The sequence below is a fragment of the Ctenopharyngodon idella genome, chromosome 17 (genome assembly GCF_019924925.1).
Source record: "Ctenopharyngodon idella isolate HZGC_01 chromosome 17, HZGC01, whole genome shotgun sequence".
Classification (NCBI taxonomy): domain Eukaryota; kingdom Metazoa; phylum Chordata; class Actinopteri; order Cypriniformes; family Xenocyprididae; genus Ctenopharyngodon; species Ctenopharyngodon idella.
In genome coordinates, this window is record NC_067236.1 from 23261037 (window position 1) to 23278597 (window position 17561).

General features: G+C 35.9%; 3 protein-coding genes across 4 annotated transcripts in view; 2 read left to right on the forward strand and 1 right to left on the reverse strand.

Annotated features, from left to right (window-relative positions):
- Positions 1–968: 968 nt before the first annotated feature.
- Positions 969–7572, reverse strand: cmpk2 (cytidine monophosphate (UMP-CMP) kinase 2, mitochondrial). Its single transcript, XM_051867664.1, has 5 exons — positions 6946–7572; positions 3922–4036; positions 3523–3724; positions 2915–3148; positions 969–1747 (listed from the first exon to the last, which is right to left on the reverse strand). The coding sequence occupies exons 1-5, from the start codon at positions 7510–7512 to the stop codon at positions 1627–1629; spliced, it is 1239 nt and encodes a 412-aa protein (XP_051723624.1). The 5' UTR covers positions 7513–7572; the 3' UTR covers positions 969–1626.
- A 587-nt stretch (positions 7573–8159) lies between these two features.
- Positions 8160–13149, forward strand: rsad2 (radical S-adenosyl methionine domain containing 2). Its single transcript, XM_051867665.1, has 6 exons — positions 8160–8540; positions 8954–9115; positions 10099–10328; positions 10416–10565; positions 10850–10882; positions 12087–13149. The coding sequence occupies exons 1-6, from the start codon at positions 8201–8203 to the stop codon at positions 12249–12251; spliced, it is 1080 nt and encodes a 359-aa protein (XP_051723625.1). The 5' UTR covers positions 8160–8200; the 3' UTR covers positions 12252–13149.
- A 775-nt stretch (positions 13150–13924) lies between these two features.
- The window catches only part of rnf144aa (ring finger protein 144aa), a 42323-nt gene continuing 38686 nt past the window's right edge, over positions 13925–17561 (forward strand). The window contains exon 1 of one of the 2 annotated variants that reach the window (XM_051866878.1): positions 13925–14060. Coding sequence is in view for 1 of the 2 variants with exons in the window: in XM_051866877.1 (XP_051722837.1) it covers positions 14717–14727 (11 nt within the window). In the remaining variant the exon portion in view is untranslated. Of the gene's footprint in view, positions 14061–14706; positions 14728–17561 lie in introns of those variants that run through there. The other variant, XM_051866877.1, reaches the window with a different exon arrangement.

A 17561-nucleotide genomic window follows, 5' to 3' on the forward strand; every position in this document is an offset into this window, starting at 1 on the left:
CAAACGAGGATCAATTCAACGCTGGATTTGCACAAAACATGACGGCACATGCTAGTCGATGAGTTGAATCAACTACATAAATTTATCCACTAACCATTCAGAAGTTGTAACTTCTTCCTGAGTCTCTCCATCAGTGTCCTACTCCGGTTTGAACAATGTAAGGCTGAACACCGTTACTGACAATCCTCATTTTGGCTGCGTGAGATTCTCCAGCTTTGTTGTTGTTGATCAACTGAAGCGTGAGCTGTTAAAGCTCCGCCCTCTTCTGGAAAGGGGGCCGGGAGCAGCAGCAGCTCATTTGCATTTAAAGGGACACACACAGAAATGGTGTGTTTTTGCTCACACCCAAATAGGGGCAAATTTGAAGCTATAATAAATGATCTGTGGGGTATTTTAAGCTGAAACTTCACAGACACATTCTGGGGACACCAGAGATTTATATTACATCTTGTAAATGGGGCATTATAGGTCCCCTTTAAGATTCAGAATGGTTTGTAAAAGCATCATGCCACATGTTGAAAGAGATCGAGATTTAATAGCTTAATAGCTAAAAATAATACTAAAAAATCAGTTTGTTAACAATAATATTGTTTGGCTTGGAATATATGGACTACTTTTATGGTAGGTTAATGTTTTTGTTTGTTGTTTCTTTGTTTTGTTTTGTGGATTGTGCCAAGTTTTGATAGTGACTGAAATTAAATAACTAAAAAAAAAATTATTAATTAAAAAATAAAAATAAAAAAATAGTAATAATAAATCAGTCTGTTCACAAAAATATATTGTTTGGCTTGGAATATAGCATGGACTTTTATGGTGTTTTTTTTCTGTCTTTTTGGTGATTGCTCTGAAATCTCATAAATTGTTTGTAAACGCATTGTGCCAAGTTTTGACAGAGATTGATACTAAGATTAAATTAAAGAATTTTCATTTTTAGGAGAACTGTTTCTTTAAAATAAAGCAAAGATGTGTATTATATTAAAATTTATTCTTATGATACAATACAATACAATAAACAGGCTTTAAGGACTCTGGAACTAAAAACTGAGTTATATACATGTACATTTTAGCCCTAGCATATCACTCTTAATTAATGATCAGACTCTGCGTCCAAAAGCAACAGCAACAAATCAAAGCAAGTTTAAATTGCTTGGATCAGATGTATTGCTTTTAATACCTCCATAAGGTCCCTTGATTCCATCTCCTATAGGAGTGAATACCGAGCTGACCAACAATGAGTTCTTGTGTTTAAATCTAATTGAAGTGATTGATGAATTCTCAAACCTCTTTAGCTGAGTTCCTGTGTTTCACTGGGAATAAGTCAGAGTGAGGAAAGTGGACGCTGTGACCCTGCGTATGAGAGCTGACATCCAGCTACAGCACCCGCAATAACTTTCCCTCTCGTGTCATCACTAAAGCTCTGTGGGAAGGGGAATATGTTGTGACATGTCCAGATACGAGCCCTGAAATATATGCTGGCAGTTAGCCACCAGCCTCCCTTTCAATCAACAGGCTCAGCTGACTGGGGCTCTTATAGTGGGTTTAGTTGAATCATAACACTACACTACCATCTAGTGGTTTGCGGAGGGATTGCAGGGTTTCTTCATCATTGGGTTGGGAGCCGGTTGTTTACAAGTGACATTTGTTCCTAATTAAATGCTGCACTTGTTGCAGCACTTCTTGTGGAGAGGGGCTTGCATCCACGATGATGCAGGCGGGATTCTGGATTCTCTTGTAAGCTTCCTCCACTCTGAAATAAAGAGCAATTTGTCATAAGTGCACCAAAGCTGTTTTGCTTATTGTCTTTCTTAATATACTTGATAGTGTTTGAATGAAAATCTTTAGACTTGGCTACCAATAGGGGTCATCTTTAGGAAATGGAGCAATAATATTTTTGTGGAAACCATAATACATTTGTTCAGGATTCTTTGATGAATAGAAAGTTTAAAAGAACATTTATTTGAAATAGAAATGTCTTTACTGTCACTTTTGATCAATTTAATGCATCCTTTCTGAATAAAAGTATTAATTTCTTTAAAACAGCAGTGTATACAATTTAAATAATTAATTCTACCAAAATGTTGCCATTATTGAAATTAAAGTGCATTTTTTTAAATCTAAAATGCTTTTTGCATTTCCTGAGAAAATGCAAAATTTGTCATTGTTTCTACAATTTTTGTTCAAGCCTGTTATGATTCAACATTACAATAATGATTAGATGTTTCTGACATCATGAAGGGGTGATATCATATAATCTTTGACTACAGGGTAAAAAAAAGTCTTTATCAAGTCTTATTTACCTATTGTATTCAACCCTAAAACATTTTAATGGGGTTGGCACAAACATGTTTTACAGATAAATTCTATTATGAATTATTAATATTGTTCTAGTGCTGTCAAATGATTAATCGCGATTAATCGCATCCAAAATAAAAAGTTTGTGTTTACATAATATATGTGTGTGTTATGTATATTTATTATGTATATATAAATACACACATGCATGTATATATTTAACAAAAATATATATATATAATGTAAATTACATATAAATATAAATATATAAATATAGATGTATACATGTAAATATTTCTTAAATAAATACATGTATGTATGTGCATTTATATATACATAATAAATAGTACACACACATATATTACGTAAACAAACTTATTTTGGATGTGATTAATTGCTATTAATCAGCACTAATATTAAGTGTTTCATTTAAGATAAGCCACATTTTCTCTCACAAATAGCACCATTACCTGAAAATCCCCTAGAAATAGCTATTGAAGTTTACTTTGGAGTAATCAGATATGCACAACAACATCTGATATCTTTAAGTGTTATCACATACAGTAAACAAGTGCGTTGGGATGTACCTTAAAACATAAAACACTTCAACAAGTTGACCTACTTAAGTCGGAAGAACTGATTGATCTCTAGCTCAGCCTCCTCAACGGTCTTGTCCTGTCCCCTGTCCCTGAGTCTTCTCAGTCTTTCTTCTGGATTGACAGTGAGAAGCAGCACCAGGTTTGGTTGGAGCAGGTCTTCTGGCCACTGGTAGAGCTCTGAGCCTGGCCTAGGGAGGTTTTCAACCCTCCCACTGACTGCTGTGGCAATGGCATATGCTGCTGTGCTGTGCCAATACCTAAAGTAGACAAAAAAAATATCAGTGCCAGCAAAAGGAACTAAAGATGTTAAAAATATGTTTCTTAAGGTTCACTTATAATGTTAATAAAGTTTTTTGCACACACACAAAAAAAGTTCAACCTTTGTTCTGATCCTCTGTCTGAAATTATTATCATTTTTATGGGCCGGTCCTTGTCAGTAAACGGCCACTGTTATGATTGGCTAACGTCATTGCACAGGAAACAGTATCAACACCCACTCGATAATGCACACAAATAAGTGTTTTAAAGAAGCATTATCCATATAAAATGCTACATTCCTATTTGTTCCACAGTGCTGCCCAAACAGTAGCTGAATCAGGTAAGTGTATATTTGTGGCGCACACATCTCTACCTGTCCACTATGACAGGAGCCCTTAAGGATTCTTTTCCAATGTGGGCTGCAGTGATGTAGTTCCCCAGAGCGTAAAAGGCCCTGCGGATGAGGGGTGGTTCTGAGTCAAAGCGCTGTCTGAAAGGAGCCAGACACTGGGGAGGAGATTTCAGCAGAGTGGCATTCAGAGACTCCCGCAGGGCTTCTGTGAGAGTAGTTTTACCTGTGTGAAATCAGGGAAAGGTGTGGAGAGAAGTCAAAAAAATTTAGAGTGCTAACTATTTGATTGAGCATGGTTTGAATCATATTGACAGCTATGAATTTTTAGATTATATTAGTTTTTGCTTGGTGAAAAGTATTGTTTGAGTGCATACATATTAATTAGCTGAACAAAATATTTGTCAAAGGCTCAGTGTTAACCTGTAGCATCCAGTCCCTCGATCACAATGACAGGAAATCCATCACCCCTGATTGTCTCCAACTGTTCGTCTACGAGCTTCAGCACTTCCTTTGACTCAGGGATAATGTCAGTGCACTGGGAAGGGCAGAGGAGGATGTATTGTTTTACCTCAAGCTGTATTGTGGTATAATACTGAATTGCATTGGTTAAATTATCACCTGTTGTTCAGGTAATCAAAGTAAAATAATCTAGACAGGTATAACTGCAGCAGTTTATATATATAAAGTTTGGGATTTCTTATTTATTTTTCTATTTTAAAATGTTTAAAATAGAATAATTTAAATATATTAAATATTAAAAGCTTCAGCAGCTATTACTCCAGTCTTTAGTGTCACATGATCCTTCAGAAATCATTCTAATATGCTAATTTGCTGCTCAAGAAACTGAAAACAGTCATGCTGCTTAATAATTTTGTTAGGCTATATTATTATTATATTTATGTGTATAATACTAATACTACAGCCTATAGGGTAGAGTGGGGGAAAATGCCCCCTTGGGGTAAACTGCCCCCCAACTGTTTTCCCAAAATAACCACTAAATAGAGTCAAGATACATTTTTGTTGTTTCTATGTACTATGTTGACAAGATTGACGTGGAAGTATTCACTGTGAAGCTTACACCGGTGACGTACCTGAGAGAAAACTGATTCTAATTTTCAGCACTAAGAAAAAAGTTTTTTAAAATTTGTTTTGCAGAACATCACAGTTATATATATTATGAGAATAGTAAGGCCTGTAGTTAGGGAGTACATGTTATTTAAGTAAAATATAATTATACCTTCAGAATGATGTAATTTGACTTTATTATTATTAGTTTTTGGGGTAAAACGCTCCCCCCAGCCGCCAAGGGGCATCGCTTCCCACTATCATAATTACTGAAGTTATTCTGAACATCACATCCTTGGTTTTTCCATCAAATGTAATATACAGTTGAATAAAAAATATTTGGACTTTATATTTAAAAATTCCTACGGAGCCCCGCACATGACATGCAAGAAAAAATTTTTATCGCGCGCACGATTTACTAATTCATTCCCTCGATTTACTAAATTGTGTGCACGATTTACTAGTTCGTTTCCTTGATTTATAAATCATGTGCATGATTTATAAATCGAGGAAACGAAATAGTAAATCGTGCGCACTTTTTAGTAAATCAAGGAAACGAAATAGTAAATCGAGGGAACGAATTAATAAATCGTGTGCACGTTTTAGTAAATCGAGGAAACGAATTAATAAATTGTGCGCACGATTTAGCCTACTATTTTTTTCCTGCATGTCATGTCCGGGGCGTCGTAAATTACCTCAAATAAGCATCAGCTAGCTAGTTAGCCAGCCAGTTAGCATCAGCTAACAATATTTTTTAAATAGGCTGATTTTCAGCATGGTTCATTAAAGTGGTCATGAACTGCAATGTTTTGTTGTTTTATAATGTTTCCTGGGGTGCACTTATAATGTTAGTATGCTTTTTACATCAAAAATTGTCATAATTTAGAAATAAAAGGCATTTTTGCTCCCCTGATTTTAGCCCTCTTATTTGAACGCTGTTTTAAGGGGCGTGTCTGCTATGAGACTTCAGTATAAACGCCCACTGCTGTGATTGGCTAACATCTTTCCATTTCAAAATAAACAAGTATTACTCTCTCTTTTAGCACGCTTTTACTATTACAGCTCTCAAGGGTAACTAATCGTGAAAAGTGCTGCATTACATTTAGATCTATGGCATTATATTGAGATCGTGGCATGAAAGGTTGCAGTGATGAACAGCCGATCACAGACATGTTGTTGAGCGCATGAATGCAGTGATCTCGTCATTGCAACTCAATTTCTGCACACAAACAAATGCTTTCATGGTAACTAACAGTGCAAACGCGATGTAATTAAGAGATTCGTTGAATAAAATGGGAGTTTTGGCGCGAGTCCAGAACTCAGTCACTGATAAACTCACGCTGTTTGATTGACAGCTCCAACGATTGCAAAGGGAGCGTTCATTGATCGCTTTCTTTATATAATTTAATCAACGTTTAAATAACAGATTATTTTTCATCCTACTAAGAGAAACAAGGTGATATTGACCGTTTACTGACATAGACAAAGAACATCTGACTGTACACGAATTATTACATATCAGATCAGGCATTAGAATGAACACAGTTACACAGTTTTGCATTACTGTCAAATCCTGTTTGCAAAGCATGCACCGAAATGTGATTGATTTGCCAAAGAATCCACAGTGAAATACCGAATCGAAATAAATACAGCTTAACTGAGACATTCACATTGTTGAAAATAAATAACCATATTCCTAGCATAAGGATCCTTTGAAAGGTAATGTTATTTTTAGACCTGTATCGCTCATCTATCCTCGTCATCTCACTAACACACCAGTGGGCGGGGCTAACATTGCAATGACGAAGTAGGCATTGATTTCTTCTGCAGAGGCGGGGTTTCACCTATAGGCACATTCCAGGATCAGACGTTCAATGGGACTGTTGTCAATAAAAGCTTTTATTGGACTAACAAGGAAGTTTTCAGCTCTGAAACTTACAGGATATTCTTATAGTACGATGACCTCTTATATATCAAAAGCTCAAGGAAAAGTTGATTTCTCAATTCATGACCCCTTTAATAAATATTCATTATTTTGGCTTATCTTTTTAACTTTAAGCTAAAACTGTTTGTACTCTGATTTTGCTGTAAATGTATAAAGCAAATTGCTTTGTCAGAGTGGGGGCATTTTACCCCACCTGTGGTTTACCCCCTTGGTACAAATTTTATTTTTGTTAAAAATCTAACATGAAAACTCTGGACATTTTTCACACTTGTTTTATAATTTAAGGCATTGTCACTGAAAACTTGGATAACTATTGTGTAGACACTTTTAACTTTTGTTTCACAGAAAAAAATACAGTCCTTAAGGGGGCGTTTCCCCCCACTCTACCCTAGTACTATAATCTGGTCTCAAAATGTTTTTAAATCCTACCGTACCTCCTGAAGAACCTTATAGGCTTCATCCATACTGTAGAAGACATCGGAGTTCCTGATGTTCAGTGTGGATGGATGATGCTCTGCTGCTGCTGCAGGTGTGATGTACTGTCTCTCTGACCCCTCCACTTGATTGACAGGTGACCACAGCTCCTGCCAGCAGTACTGACCCTCGCGCTTGTATGAAAACACACATACTCTTTTACTCTGCCGTAATGTGTTTAATACGTCCTCTGAAAGTGTTGTAGTGGATTTGTCTCGTATAAAAAACCCTTTAACGACGCTATTTTCGACGTTCGGACTAAAAGAAGACGCTTCAAATACATCGCAATCTCGCGAGAGTGTTGAAGACAGCTTGTGTTTTATTTCTGCGTGCGTTTGCGCTTTCTCAATTCTGTTCTCACATTGGACATGTAGCGAGAAGAGTTTCCCACGGTCTTCAAAGAGCTGTTGATGAGCATGATGAAGAACTTGTGGGCTTGAACTCAGTGTGAAATAAAGAGGTTCAGCGCGCAAGTCAAACTCCACCGAACACAGCTGTCCACAACGAAACATTGCTCTCCTTAGCATTGTGAACGGTGTTAGAGTTTACAGTAGCCTATATGGAGTAGTCTTACTGGCTAGCGCTTACAGAGAAACGAAACTATACCCGAAAACGAAAGCTACGAAATAGCCTACAGCAGAACCGTCCACTTACGTAACTTACGTAACGAGCCTAGCTGAGTCAGTCAAATAACAACAGTGTTGTTATGGTGAAATAGGCTAATTACGTGTTAATAAATAAATTAGGGTAAACATTTTTTTTTTTTTTTTTTTTTTTTTTTTTGTAGTTTCAACAGTTCAACAGTTTAGTTAAGAAATTAATAATAAAAAAAAACATGTTTCTTTATAAATTGCAAACTCTATATAAAAACGTAGGCTACTACTACAGATATGCTGACTAAGTCCAGAAGCCAAGCTGGTTTTAAGCAGGTTTATTCACTTCAGCTATCATTTTAAAAAAATCTTAAAAATCTGAATTGCCCTGTGGTGGTAGCCTATAAATAGCTTACATTTAGGCATACTTCAAATTCAGGTGACTATAAGTAAAATGAAACTTTGCCACGCCTATTTGTTTGACTCAGCTGTTTGTATTTATCTTTCGTTTTTCAGTCCCCCCAAGCAAGAACAGAAACTTATCCGAACAGCAACTTGTAACTGCGTCCTATAAAAAGGGAGGCGTGAGCTCTCAGAGTATCAGTGTCTACGCACCTTAACCATGGTGACATCAAACCAAGTTGGTCTTGCAAGAATGTTGATGCAGATGTGTTTCAAGAACGTCCACAGCTTCGTTTCAGCCCTGTTGAGATGGATTTTGATGAGGGTATCAGGCGTACTGGTGCAACCAACACCTCTTGGACGGATGAGTCGTCCGAAGACTCGCACCAAAGAGCAGAAGAAGGAACCCAGCGCGCAGCTGACCACTCCAAGCAGTGTAAACTACCATTTTACCCGGCAGTGCAATTACAAATGTGGATTTTGCTTCCACACTGCGAAGACCTCGTTCGTCTTGCCTATTGAAGAGGCAAAGCGAGGCTTACGACTTCTGAAAGAAGCAGGTAATTTCATTTCTAAAGACACCATGAAATCACCATTTTTTTTTTTTTTTTTTTTTTTGATATTGCAGAATTCACTTTAAATGATTTATCCGTGCAAATTATTTATTTATTTATGTATTTAAAAATATGTGCCCATAATCTTTAATTAAAATAACTTCCCCTCCTTGTTGCAATGACATCTCTTCTCTGATGACGTGATTACTGGCACGAGGGCGGGGCAACCTGTCACTCGATCACATGAGATTGTGATATGCAGACATTAATAATTATTACTATAATTGAATTTGTTTTAATTATAATTGTTGTCATTTAATATAAATATAACTTATTTTTTCCTATTTTAACTTTAATGCTGACTATAGACTTATTTTTTATTCTTAAACTCTGTTAATATTATCAATTGTACGTTTTAGGAATGGAAAAAATCAACTTTTCGGGTGGAGAGCCCTTTATTCACGAGAGAGGCAATTTTCTGGGAGAGTTGGTGCGGTACTGCAAACAGGATCTGCAGCTGCCGAGCGTCAGCATCGTTAGTAATGGCAGTCTGATCAAAGAAACCTGGTTTCAGAAATACGGTGAGAATCATTCCTGACCAGCAGAGGGCAGCAAAGATCATGTTAAAGCGCCTATAGGGTGAACGTTACACATTTATATAGTTAATAATAAAGGATATAACGATTTCAATGTTGATTACATACAACTCTACACAATATATATAAGGCATATTTTGGGGCTACTTATTAAGCTCCACTTGGATATTAAGAATATTAAAATGAAGTAGCCTATTAATATACACATATTTATAATGTGATTTTTTTTTTTTTTTTTTGTGCAATAGCAACAAAATCCACTACAGCACTTTCATGAACACCTGTTTTTCATGCACTGCTTTTTTTGTCTGCTCCATGAGGTCATTGTGTGTAATGAGATAGGATCGAATTTAAAGTAATTTGATCTAACGAGTAATCTTTCTTTTTAATTGATGCACATTAGAATCCCTGACACTGTCACATGAAAAAAAAAAAGTGAAAGCATAGTTGTGAAATATGCCTAACCTAATATTATATATAGTTTTAAGATGTAGCCTACAAGATGAGTAAAAGGTTTTTATTCAGTAAGGATGCAATGAATTGATCAAAAGTGACAATAAAGAAATGTTTAATGTTACAAAAGATTTCTATTTCAAATAAATGTTGTTCTTTTGAACCTTCTGTTCATCAAAGAATCCTGAAAAAAATATCACTGTTTCCCTAAAAATATTAAGCAGCACAACATTGATAATAATAAGATAATAATTTAAATTGTATATTTACTAAAAACAGAATAATACATTTCTTATAAAATACTTAGTTAAGAGGTTATGAAATGCCAAAAGTGATTAAATAGGCAGAATATTTGTGACTGAAGTGGATATTTTGAATATTTAAGTGTTACTTAAAACTGTCAAAGGTATTTGCATATGATGACAAAATAACTACTTCCTCTACATATAAAGTAGCCTATATCACTGTAGTCAGCTCCTAAATTGGTCAATTTAATTTGCATCTGTGTTTTATAGGTGACTACTTGGACATTCTGGCAGTATCTTGTGACAGTTTCAATGAAGACACCAATAAAGTCATAGGCCGAGGTCAGGGCAAGAAGAGCCATTTGGACAATCTACATAAAATTCACAACTGGTGCCGAGACTACAGGGTGGCTTTCAAAATCAACTCGGTTATCAACACCTACAATGTGGATGAAGATATGACAGAGCAGATCACTGCTCTGAACCCAGTGCGCTGGAAGGTACAGTTACTTCTTTTACTACAAACTGCCATTTCTCTGTCATCATAACCAGGCTGCTGAAAATGTGTATTGCAATGTACACAACAGGTCTTCCAGTGTCTGATAATTGAAGGTGAAAACGCAGGGGAGAACAGCCTCCGCGAGGCAGAGAAATTTGTCATTAGCGATCAGCAATTCCAAGACTTCCTGGACCGCCACCAGAGCGTCGAGTGTCTGGTTCCAGAGTCTAATCAAAAGGTAATTTTGAGGCACACAGCGCATACTTTGGCTCAATTCAGATCAGTGTTTCAAAATAGCTTACAATTTGGTAGATAAAGTGGCTTCAATTTATGGGTAATAAAGCAATAAACTTTCGGTTTCAATTCATTACCAAAGCTTTTAAGATATTTAAGTGGGCACTACGAGTTTTGAATTTAAATAAAGATAGCTCTGTTCAGAGATGGATGCCAGAACTTGAATATAAACCATACTGTTAACTTGATGTAAATTGTTTATTTACTCATCTATTTCCCTTTTTACAGATGAGAGACTCTTACCTGATTCTTGATGAATATGTAAGTGGTGTCATATTTTCTCCTCAGCATCCATTAAAGTATTAGTTCACTTCAGAATTAAAATTTCCTGATAATTTACTCACTCCCATGTCATCCAAGATGTTTATGTCTTTCCTCAGTTGAAAAGAAATTAAGGTTTTTGAGGAAAACACTCCAGGATTTTTCTCCATATAGTGGACTTCAACAGTTACCAATGGGCTGAAGGTCCAAATTGCAGTTTCAAAGGACTCTACATGATCCCAGATGAGGAATAAGGGTCTTATCTAGCGAAACGATCGGCCATTTTCTAAAAAATCCACATTTAACCACAAATGCTCGTCTTGCACTGCTCTGCGATGCGCCACGCATTACGTAATCACGTTGGAAAGGTCACTCTCATTTTCTCCTCCAACTTCAAAATCGTTCGACATCGTTGTTTTATCTTTTTTTGTAAAGGCTGTTTGACTTAGTCTTCGCATGTTTGCCTTGTAGGCACTGGATCGGTACTTCCGCCTATGTCATGCGTGACCTTTCCAACATGATTACGTAATGCGTGCCGCATGGCAGAGCTAGTGCAAGTCGAGCATTTGTGGTTAAAAAGTATATAAATTTGTATTTTTTTAGAAAATGACCGATTGTGTCGCTATTTAAGACCCTTATTCCTCAGCTAGGATCATGTAGAGCTCTTTGAAGCTGCACTGAAACTGACATTTGGACCTTCAACCCATTGGTAACTGTTGAAGTCCACTATATGGAGAAAAATCCCGGAATGTTTTCCTCAAAAACCTTAATATCTTTTCAACTGAAGAAGGAAAGACATAAACATCTTGAATGACATGGGGGTGAGTAAATTATCAGGAAATTTTACTGAAGTGAACTAATCCTTTAAGTTTTCTTCTCATTACTGCGCAAAGATTTTTTTTTTTTTTATATATATTCAATTATCTTGTCATTAGAGTCTAAAGGATTTTTTGTATATTAGATACACTATTATTACAGTGCAAATGATTCCTTGAAATTACATTATGTCATCATATCAGTAGCAAAGGGATTATGGATAGAAATATAATAAGGCCTGCAGTAATTTGCCTCATTCCAGGCTTCAAATTACTTCTCCCCTCGGATAATCTCTGATCTCTATTAATAATCATGCTGTCTACGCTACATCATCAGAAAGAGCAATCATCATAAATAGATTTTTAATCCTCCATATCTGATGCCGCAGATGCGCTTCTTGGATTGCCGAGAGGGGAGGAAAGATCCGTCAAAGTCCATTCTGGATGTCGGTGTGGAAGAGGCCATCAAGTTCAGTGGTTTTGATGAGAAGATGTTCCTCAAGAGAGGGGGGAAATATGTGTGGAGCAAGGAAGAGATGAAACTGGAGTGGTGACCTTTCTCGACATTGCTGTTTTTACTCTGTTTACATTGAAATCTGATTTTTTATTTATACATTTTTAACAATAAATAATTGTACAATATAGTTACAGCTCCATATATAAGCTGGTTGGATACATTGGTGCCTATGTGTCTGCATATTCAATATTTTTTTTAAAGAGATTCTGCACTGAAATACTTTTAAATAGATTTATTGATTATATAGACATGTGCTTCATTTTTATGTTCGTATTATTTTATGCACGCGTGAGTATTTGCATTACCCAAAGTATGTTTTTAACTCTTACTGTGCTGTGGTTTTCTTTACCTTGACTTTCTTAGTAGAAGTGATTGTTTTTATGTAAACCTGTAGGAAAATTGTTGATGAATTATCATCTCATAGTTTGATTATGTGCACTTTGAAAGCATGAAGACACTTTGAATTAGAACTATGAACCTTAGATGCTTTATTTGTCATACAGGACTGGCAATTTACTTGAGGCACAGTTTGAGGCTCCTCAGATCACAACATTGGAATCTAATGTGTAATTCTAATTCTTGCAAGAACTCAAAAGACTGTCAGCGATTCCTCCTGTTATTCCTCCATTATAATGGAAGAGCTTTGAGGCACTTGTAATATATAGTGAAGTTCACTGAGGCACCTTAAAAAGAAAATCTATAGAAAATCTATTTTAATTTTACAGTGAAGTTGTAACTTTATTTTTTTATTTAATTATTTTATTTTGTAAATAAAGATTTTTGACAACATCTTGTTACTTGTTACATCTGTTCTCAATCCTATAATTGTTCAAACTACTCAAAGAGTCATCTTTTAAAATGAAATTTAGGCCTTCCTAATATAAAAAGCACCTGTTAAAGTCCCTCTGTGTGAAAATAAAGTTTTTAATATTGTTTTTATGTCTATCTGGTGTTTTTAATACGCTTTAAAACAAACCATGTGCAAATTCATATGTCAACAACACCATTGCTGAGTATTTTCTCCTTAAAACCGTCTGTGACATCACAAACTACCTTGTAACCAATCACGTCAACGTGCCGGCGGGCTTTAGCATATCATTAACAGTACAATCAAGCTATTTTAAGGCATGAAGAATTGGTTTTTCACAGGAAAAAATGTTTAAATATGTCATTTTGGTGATCAAAGATGAGTTTTAAGGGATAAAATTATTGACTACAGGGGGACTTTAAGAATATATGTCCTATTATACATATGTTACTTTGTTGTCAAAACAAATTAATATGTAGCCTAATATTTCACCCTGTTAGTCTTTCGTAATACCAGCTAATAAAATATAACTCACAAGAAAAAAAAAGAAGAAGAAAAAACAGGTCCTTGATGAGTATTTGCAATGGATCTGATTCATTTTGTTGCAGTACCTGCTCTGTCTCACTTTAAAATATTTCATCCTTTCAGATAAAGCAAAATCACCGATTTTATTAACCATCTTTCGAAATTTTTATACTTTTATAAAACTATAAAAAATTCGAAAGATGGTTAATAAAATCATAATAATATTTGAGGTTACACCTCATGTAATGTTACCTCAACAGCTACAGCTTCTCAAAACTGCTCTTGATTATTTGAAACGGTCCTAAAGCGCTAAAATAGTTTGTGTATTGCACCCAACAGAGGGCGCTAGTGCTGCGCCTTGGCTTCAGAGACACATACATATATAGAGACGTACAGACTCGCTGTCTGTACAGAACAGCACTAGGAAATACTCAGACTAATGGCGTCTTCACAACGCGTCCGACGTATCAGCTGATTCTTATATCTGCCTGCAAAACTACATGAAGACATAAGGTAAAACGCTCGTGCAATTACAGATGGCTGTGAGGAATGCGTCTGTCTTAAACTAAAATGTTTGCTTATCCACAGTATTCGACACTATATTGACTTTCATTAATGCAATAGGATTTGTGCAGCGTTCATTCTTTTAAAGCCAGATGTCAGCAGTCAGTATACCATACAATTTCGTTTTACTTTTTTTGTGGAAATGCTTTATGATCTACATAACGGCGAAACTCCACTTTCTTCCTGGATGTGCAGCTCTCATATAGATTTGTTTACCCGAGTGATGTCTAAGATGGCTGTTTACTATTATTGTATGTACATGGGTTACTGTCACATTAAGATGTTCTGGCTCTCAAAACCTAGTGTGCTGCTTACCTAGACAGCATTTTTGGGCATCGTGATGTCCAAAAATGCTGCTGTAATGCCTTAAGAAAAGCTGCCTAGGTAGGCAGGGCAGCACACTCTGTTTTGGGATCATGGGACCCTTGGCCCGTCCAGTCAGATGATGCAAATATTCATATGAAATGACCCATTGTGGTGTTTGTGGAGTTGATGTGCTCCAGTTCAGGTGCTGGTGCTCTGCAGGGGTCTAGAGGATCAGGATTGTGTTGCATAGTTCGACAGTGGATTGTTAAGTTTTGACATAAACCCTGGATGAACACTCCATGGAAAGACAGTAAGTAGCTTTGAGTTATAGGGATTTTTCAATGCTTTTTTGGGGATTGTGTAGTATAAAGGAATAAAGTGGTCCTCCCTGGGTTGTCAAAACTGCATGTGTGATCCAAGGTACCAGGATCTTCTCAGCGCATGTGCTGTGTGAGTTGTGTAAGGGTGTACATTTGGTTTGAAAGTTATTTGTAATATTGCAATAAGGCAGGAGAGATATGAGGATATATGGTTAGGCTATATGAAGAATTAATGCTATTTTCCCAATATCAAAAGTATAATTATCTCTGCCCCACCATATGTGACTACTGATCTATTATGTTCCTGATATCAGAGTTATTTCGGTTTTAATCCTCCTCATTTAATTTGCTAAAAAGAGTTTAGTTGGATTATCTTAATAGTTCCAGTGAAATCAATATAATTTAGAAATATAAATGTAATAATCATCTGATTATTTGAAATTTCTTTTCCTCAAATGTTGGCCTAGACATTTTATATTTTCTGAAAGTTCATAGTGTCATTCTACCTTAACTTACGACTATGGTTTCAGCCTCATAGAAATGTTCGGTTTGCATTTCTACAACCTGGAAGAGAATTTAATTTAAAGACATGGGTTCCCTCAGCAATTTCCATTGGATTCTGAGAATAACAAGTTTTTAATTTAAGTTTTAGTAAAATACAGCCTGTGGTTAACATTTACTTTTTGTCTTACAACATAAATTACATAAAGTCATACTATAATCATTCATTTTGAAGCTTTTTTTTTTTTTATGTGCCTTTCAAGTGGACTCTGAAATTTTGTAATTATAAGTTCCAAGCTCATAAATTACTTGTGAAGTCATATTTAAAAGTGGGAAAAAGTATTTAAAAGCAGAGTTGTGTTCGAAGCACAGGACAGATAATCCAAAAGAAGAACAGGGAAGAAAAACAAAGACAAAACAACAAAACCAGGCAGAAGCGCAAAAACCATGTCACAGGAAACCAGAGTGCGAGCACTCAGAAATGCAGCGTGACACTTACAAGACTTCACAAAGAAAGCGTGAAAACATGGGCTTATATAGGCAGGGCTTAACAAGCTAATGATACAAGGCTGAACCTAATCACAACATCATTAGTCTAGGCAATGGATTATGGGAATTAAAGTTCATGATGAGATAGCCCAGGAGTCGGGAGGAGCGCCCTCTGGTGGAGATTATGGGCACTCCAGCTGACGGATGTGACAAAATGAATGATTTTGCACATTATTGTAAATTTACAGTACAAGTATTTAATTTATTTTAAAGCAATATTCAGAGCTTATTGACAACAAGTGTAAAATTAATCACTCAACTTTCAGACTTTGCTTTAATGAAAAATAAATATTTTTTGAATTGTATAGTTTTTGTTGTTGTTGTTGTTTAGGCTACTTTTTATGCACCAAGATGAGCATAAATTCTAAAAAAGCGCATAAAGTGTATGAGCTCAATTGAGGCGGTTAATTTTTTTTTATCCGATAAGAAGACGTGTGCAAAAACGTCACAAATCGCTCGATCTACAACAACAACAAAAAAAAAAAAACTCACGTGACTTTGCCTCAACAGTGGATGTGATAAGATTACTGGAGAACAATTTTATTGCACAGCATCTCAAATGTTGGTTTGATCATTCTGAAATGCCTGAGCCAAAGTCTGTCATCAAAATGATTTGGTTTAATGACCTTCCAGAACTGTCTCGCATGATTGCGTTCCCAAACACCAGGCATCCAAACGCAAGATAACATGACAGAATTTATTGTTTTTTGTCTGCGTGCTATGAGAGGCAAGTAATTTATGATTATTTATGTAGGAAAAAAGACCCACAATGGCTTTCCCAATTGCAACAACTTCCATTTTTATTGCAGATATTTTGCACCAATTTCCCAGGTATTGACGATTTTGTTCTCTTGAAAATGAGATTGAAACGCTGCTTTATTTGCAAGTGTTTTATGCAATGCTCCAATTTTGCGCATAAGTTAAATTCACAACTTTGAAGGGAAACATATGTAGTCCAAATCCAAAACCTTCTGTGTTGGCCTACAAGTAGACTCAGTATCAGGAACATGGTAATATAAGCATCTTTTACTGAGAGAATTCAGTTAGTGGCATCATACACCATACTTTTTTCTTTTCTTTTTGTGGTCAAGGTAGATTGCATTCTTAGGAAAGAGGGTTTACAAAATAGTTCCAGTCAGTGTCCAGGAAAACACTCTTTACTCCCATTGGTCCTCTCAAGTAACTAGCGGCTGCAAAGCTTTGACAACACCACATGTTGCAATCTGCCAGTGTTTACATTTGGTAGTCCAGTCCCTCTGGTATTTACTCAACATCCAGCATTCATTACTATACTGGTTCAGAGTTATCATTTAGATGGGTTACTGTGAGGGTGACGTGTATTTATCTTTGACAAATATAGAGTTTTGAAAAATGTTAGCTGTGTTATTTGGGATGGTAATTCCACATCTGTGTTTTCCACATCATGGAAATCATGGGGCCCTTTGACTCATCGGTTGAATGTTTTGGCCAAGAATGTTTGTTGTTGTTATTATTATAATCATCTTTAAACATATGTAGTAGGATCATGCACTTTAGAGAAGGGCTTATAAATGGGATAACGGCGGTCTGTTTACATTATGGGAGAGTCGTTATCTGATTAGTGTTATCTGGGGTTGGATTTGACTTTGTGCTTGGCAGTGTATTTAAAGCATTAACATCAGACAACTCTTTGTCTTTCGTCTAACATCAAGCCTGCTTCTGCATTTTAGCCTTGACTGAAAAACAATCATATGCACTTACAATTTAAATACACAATTTAAATTTTCACCCGAAA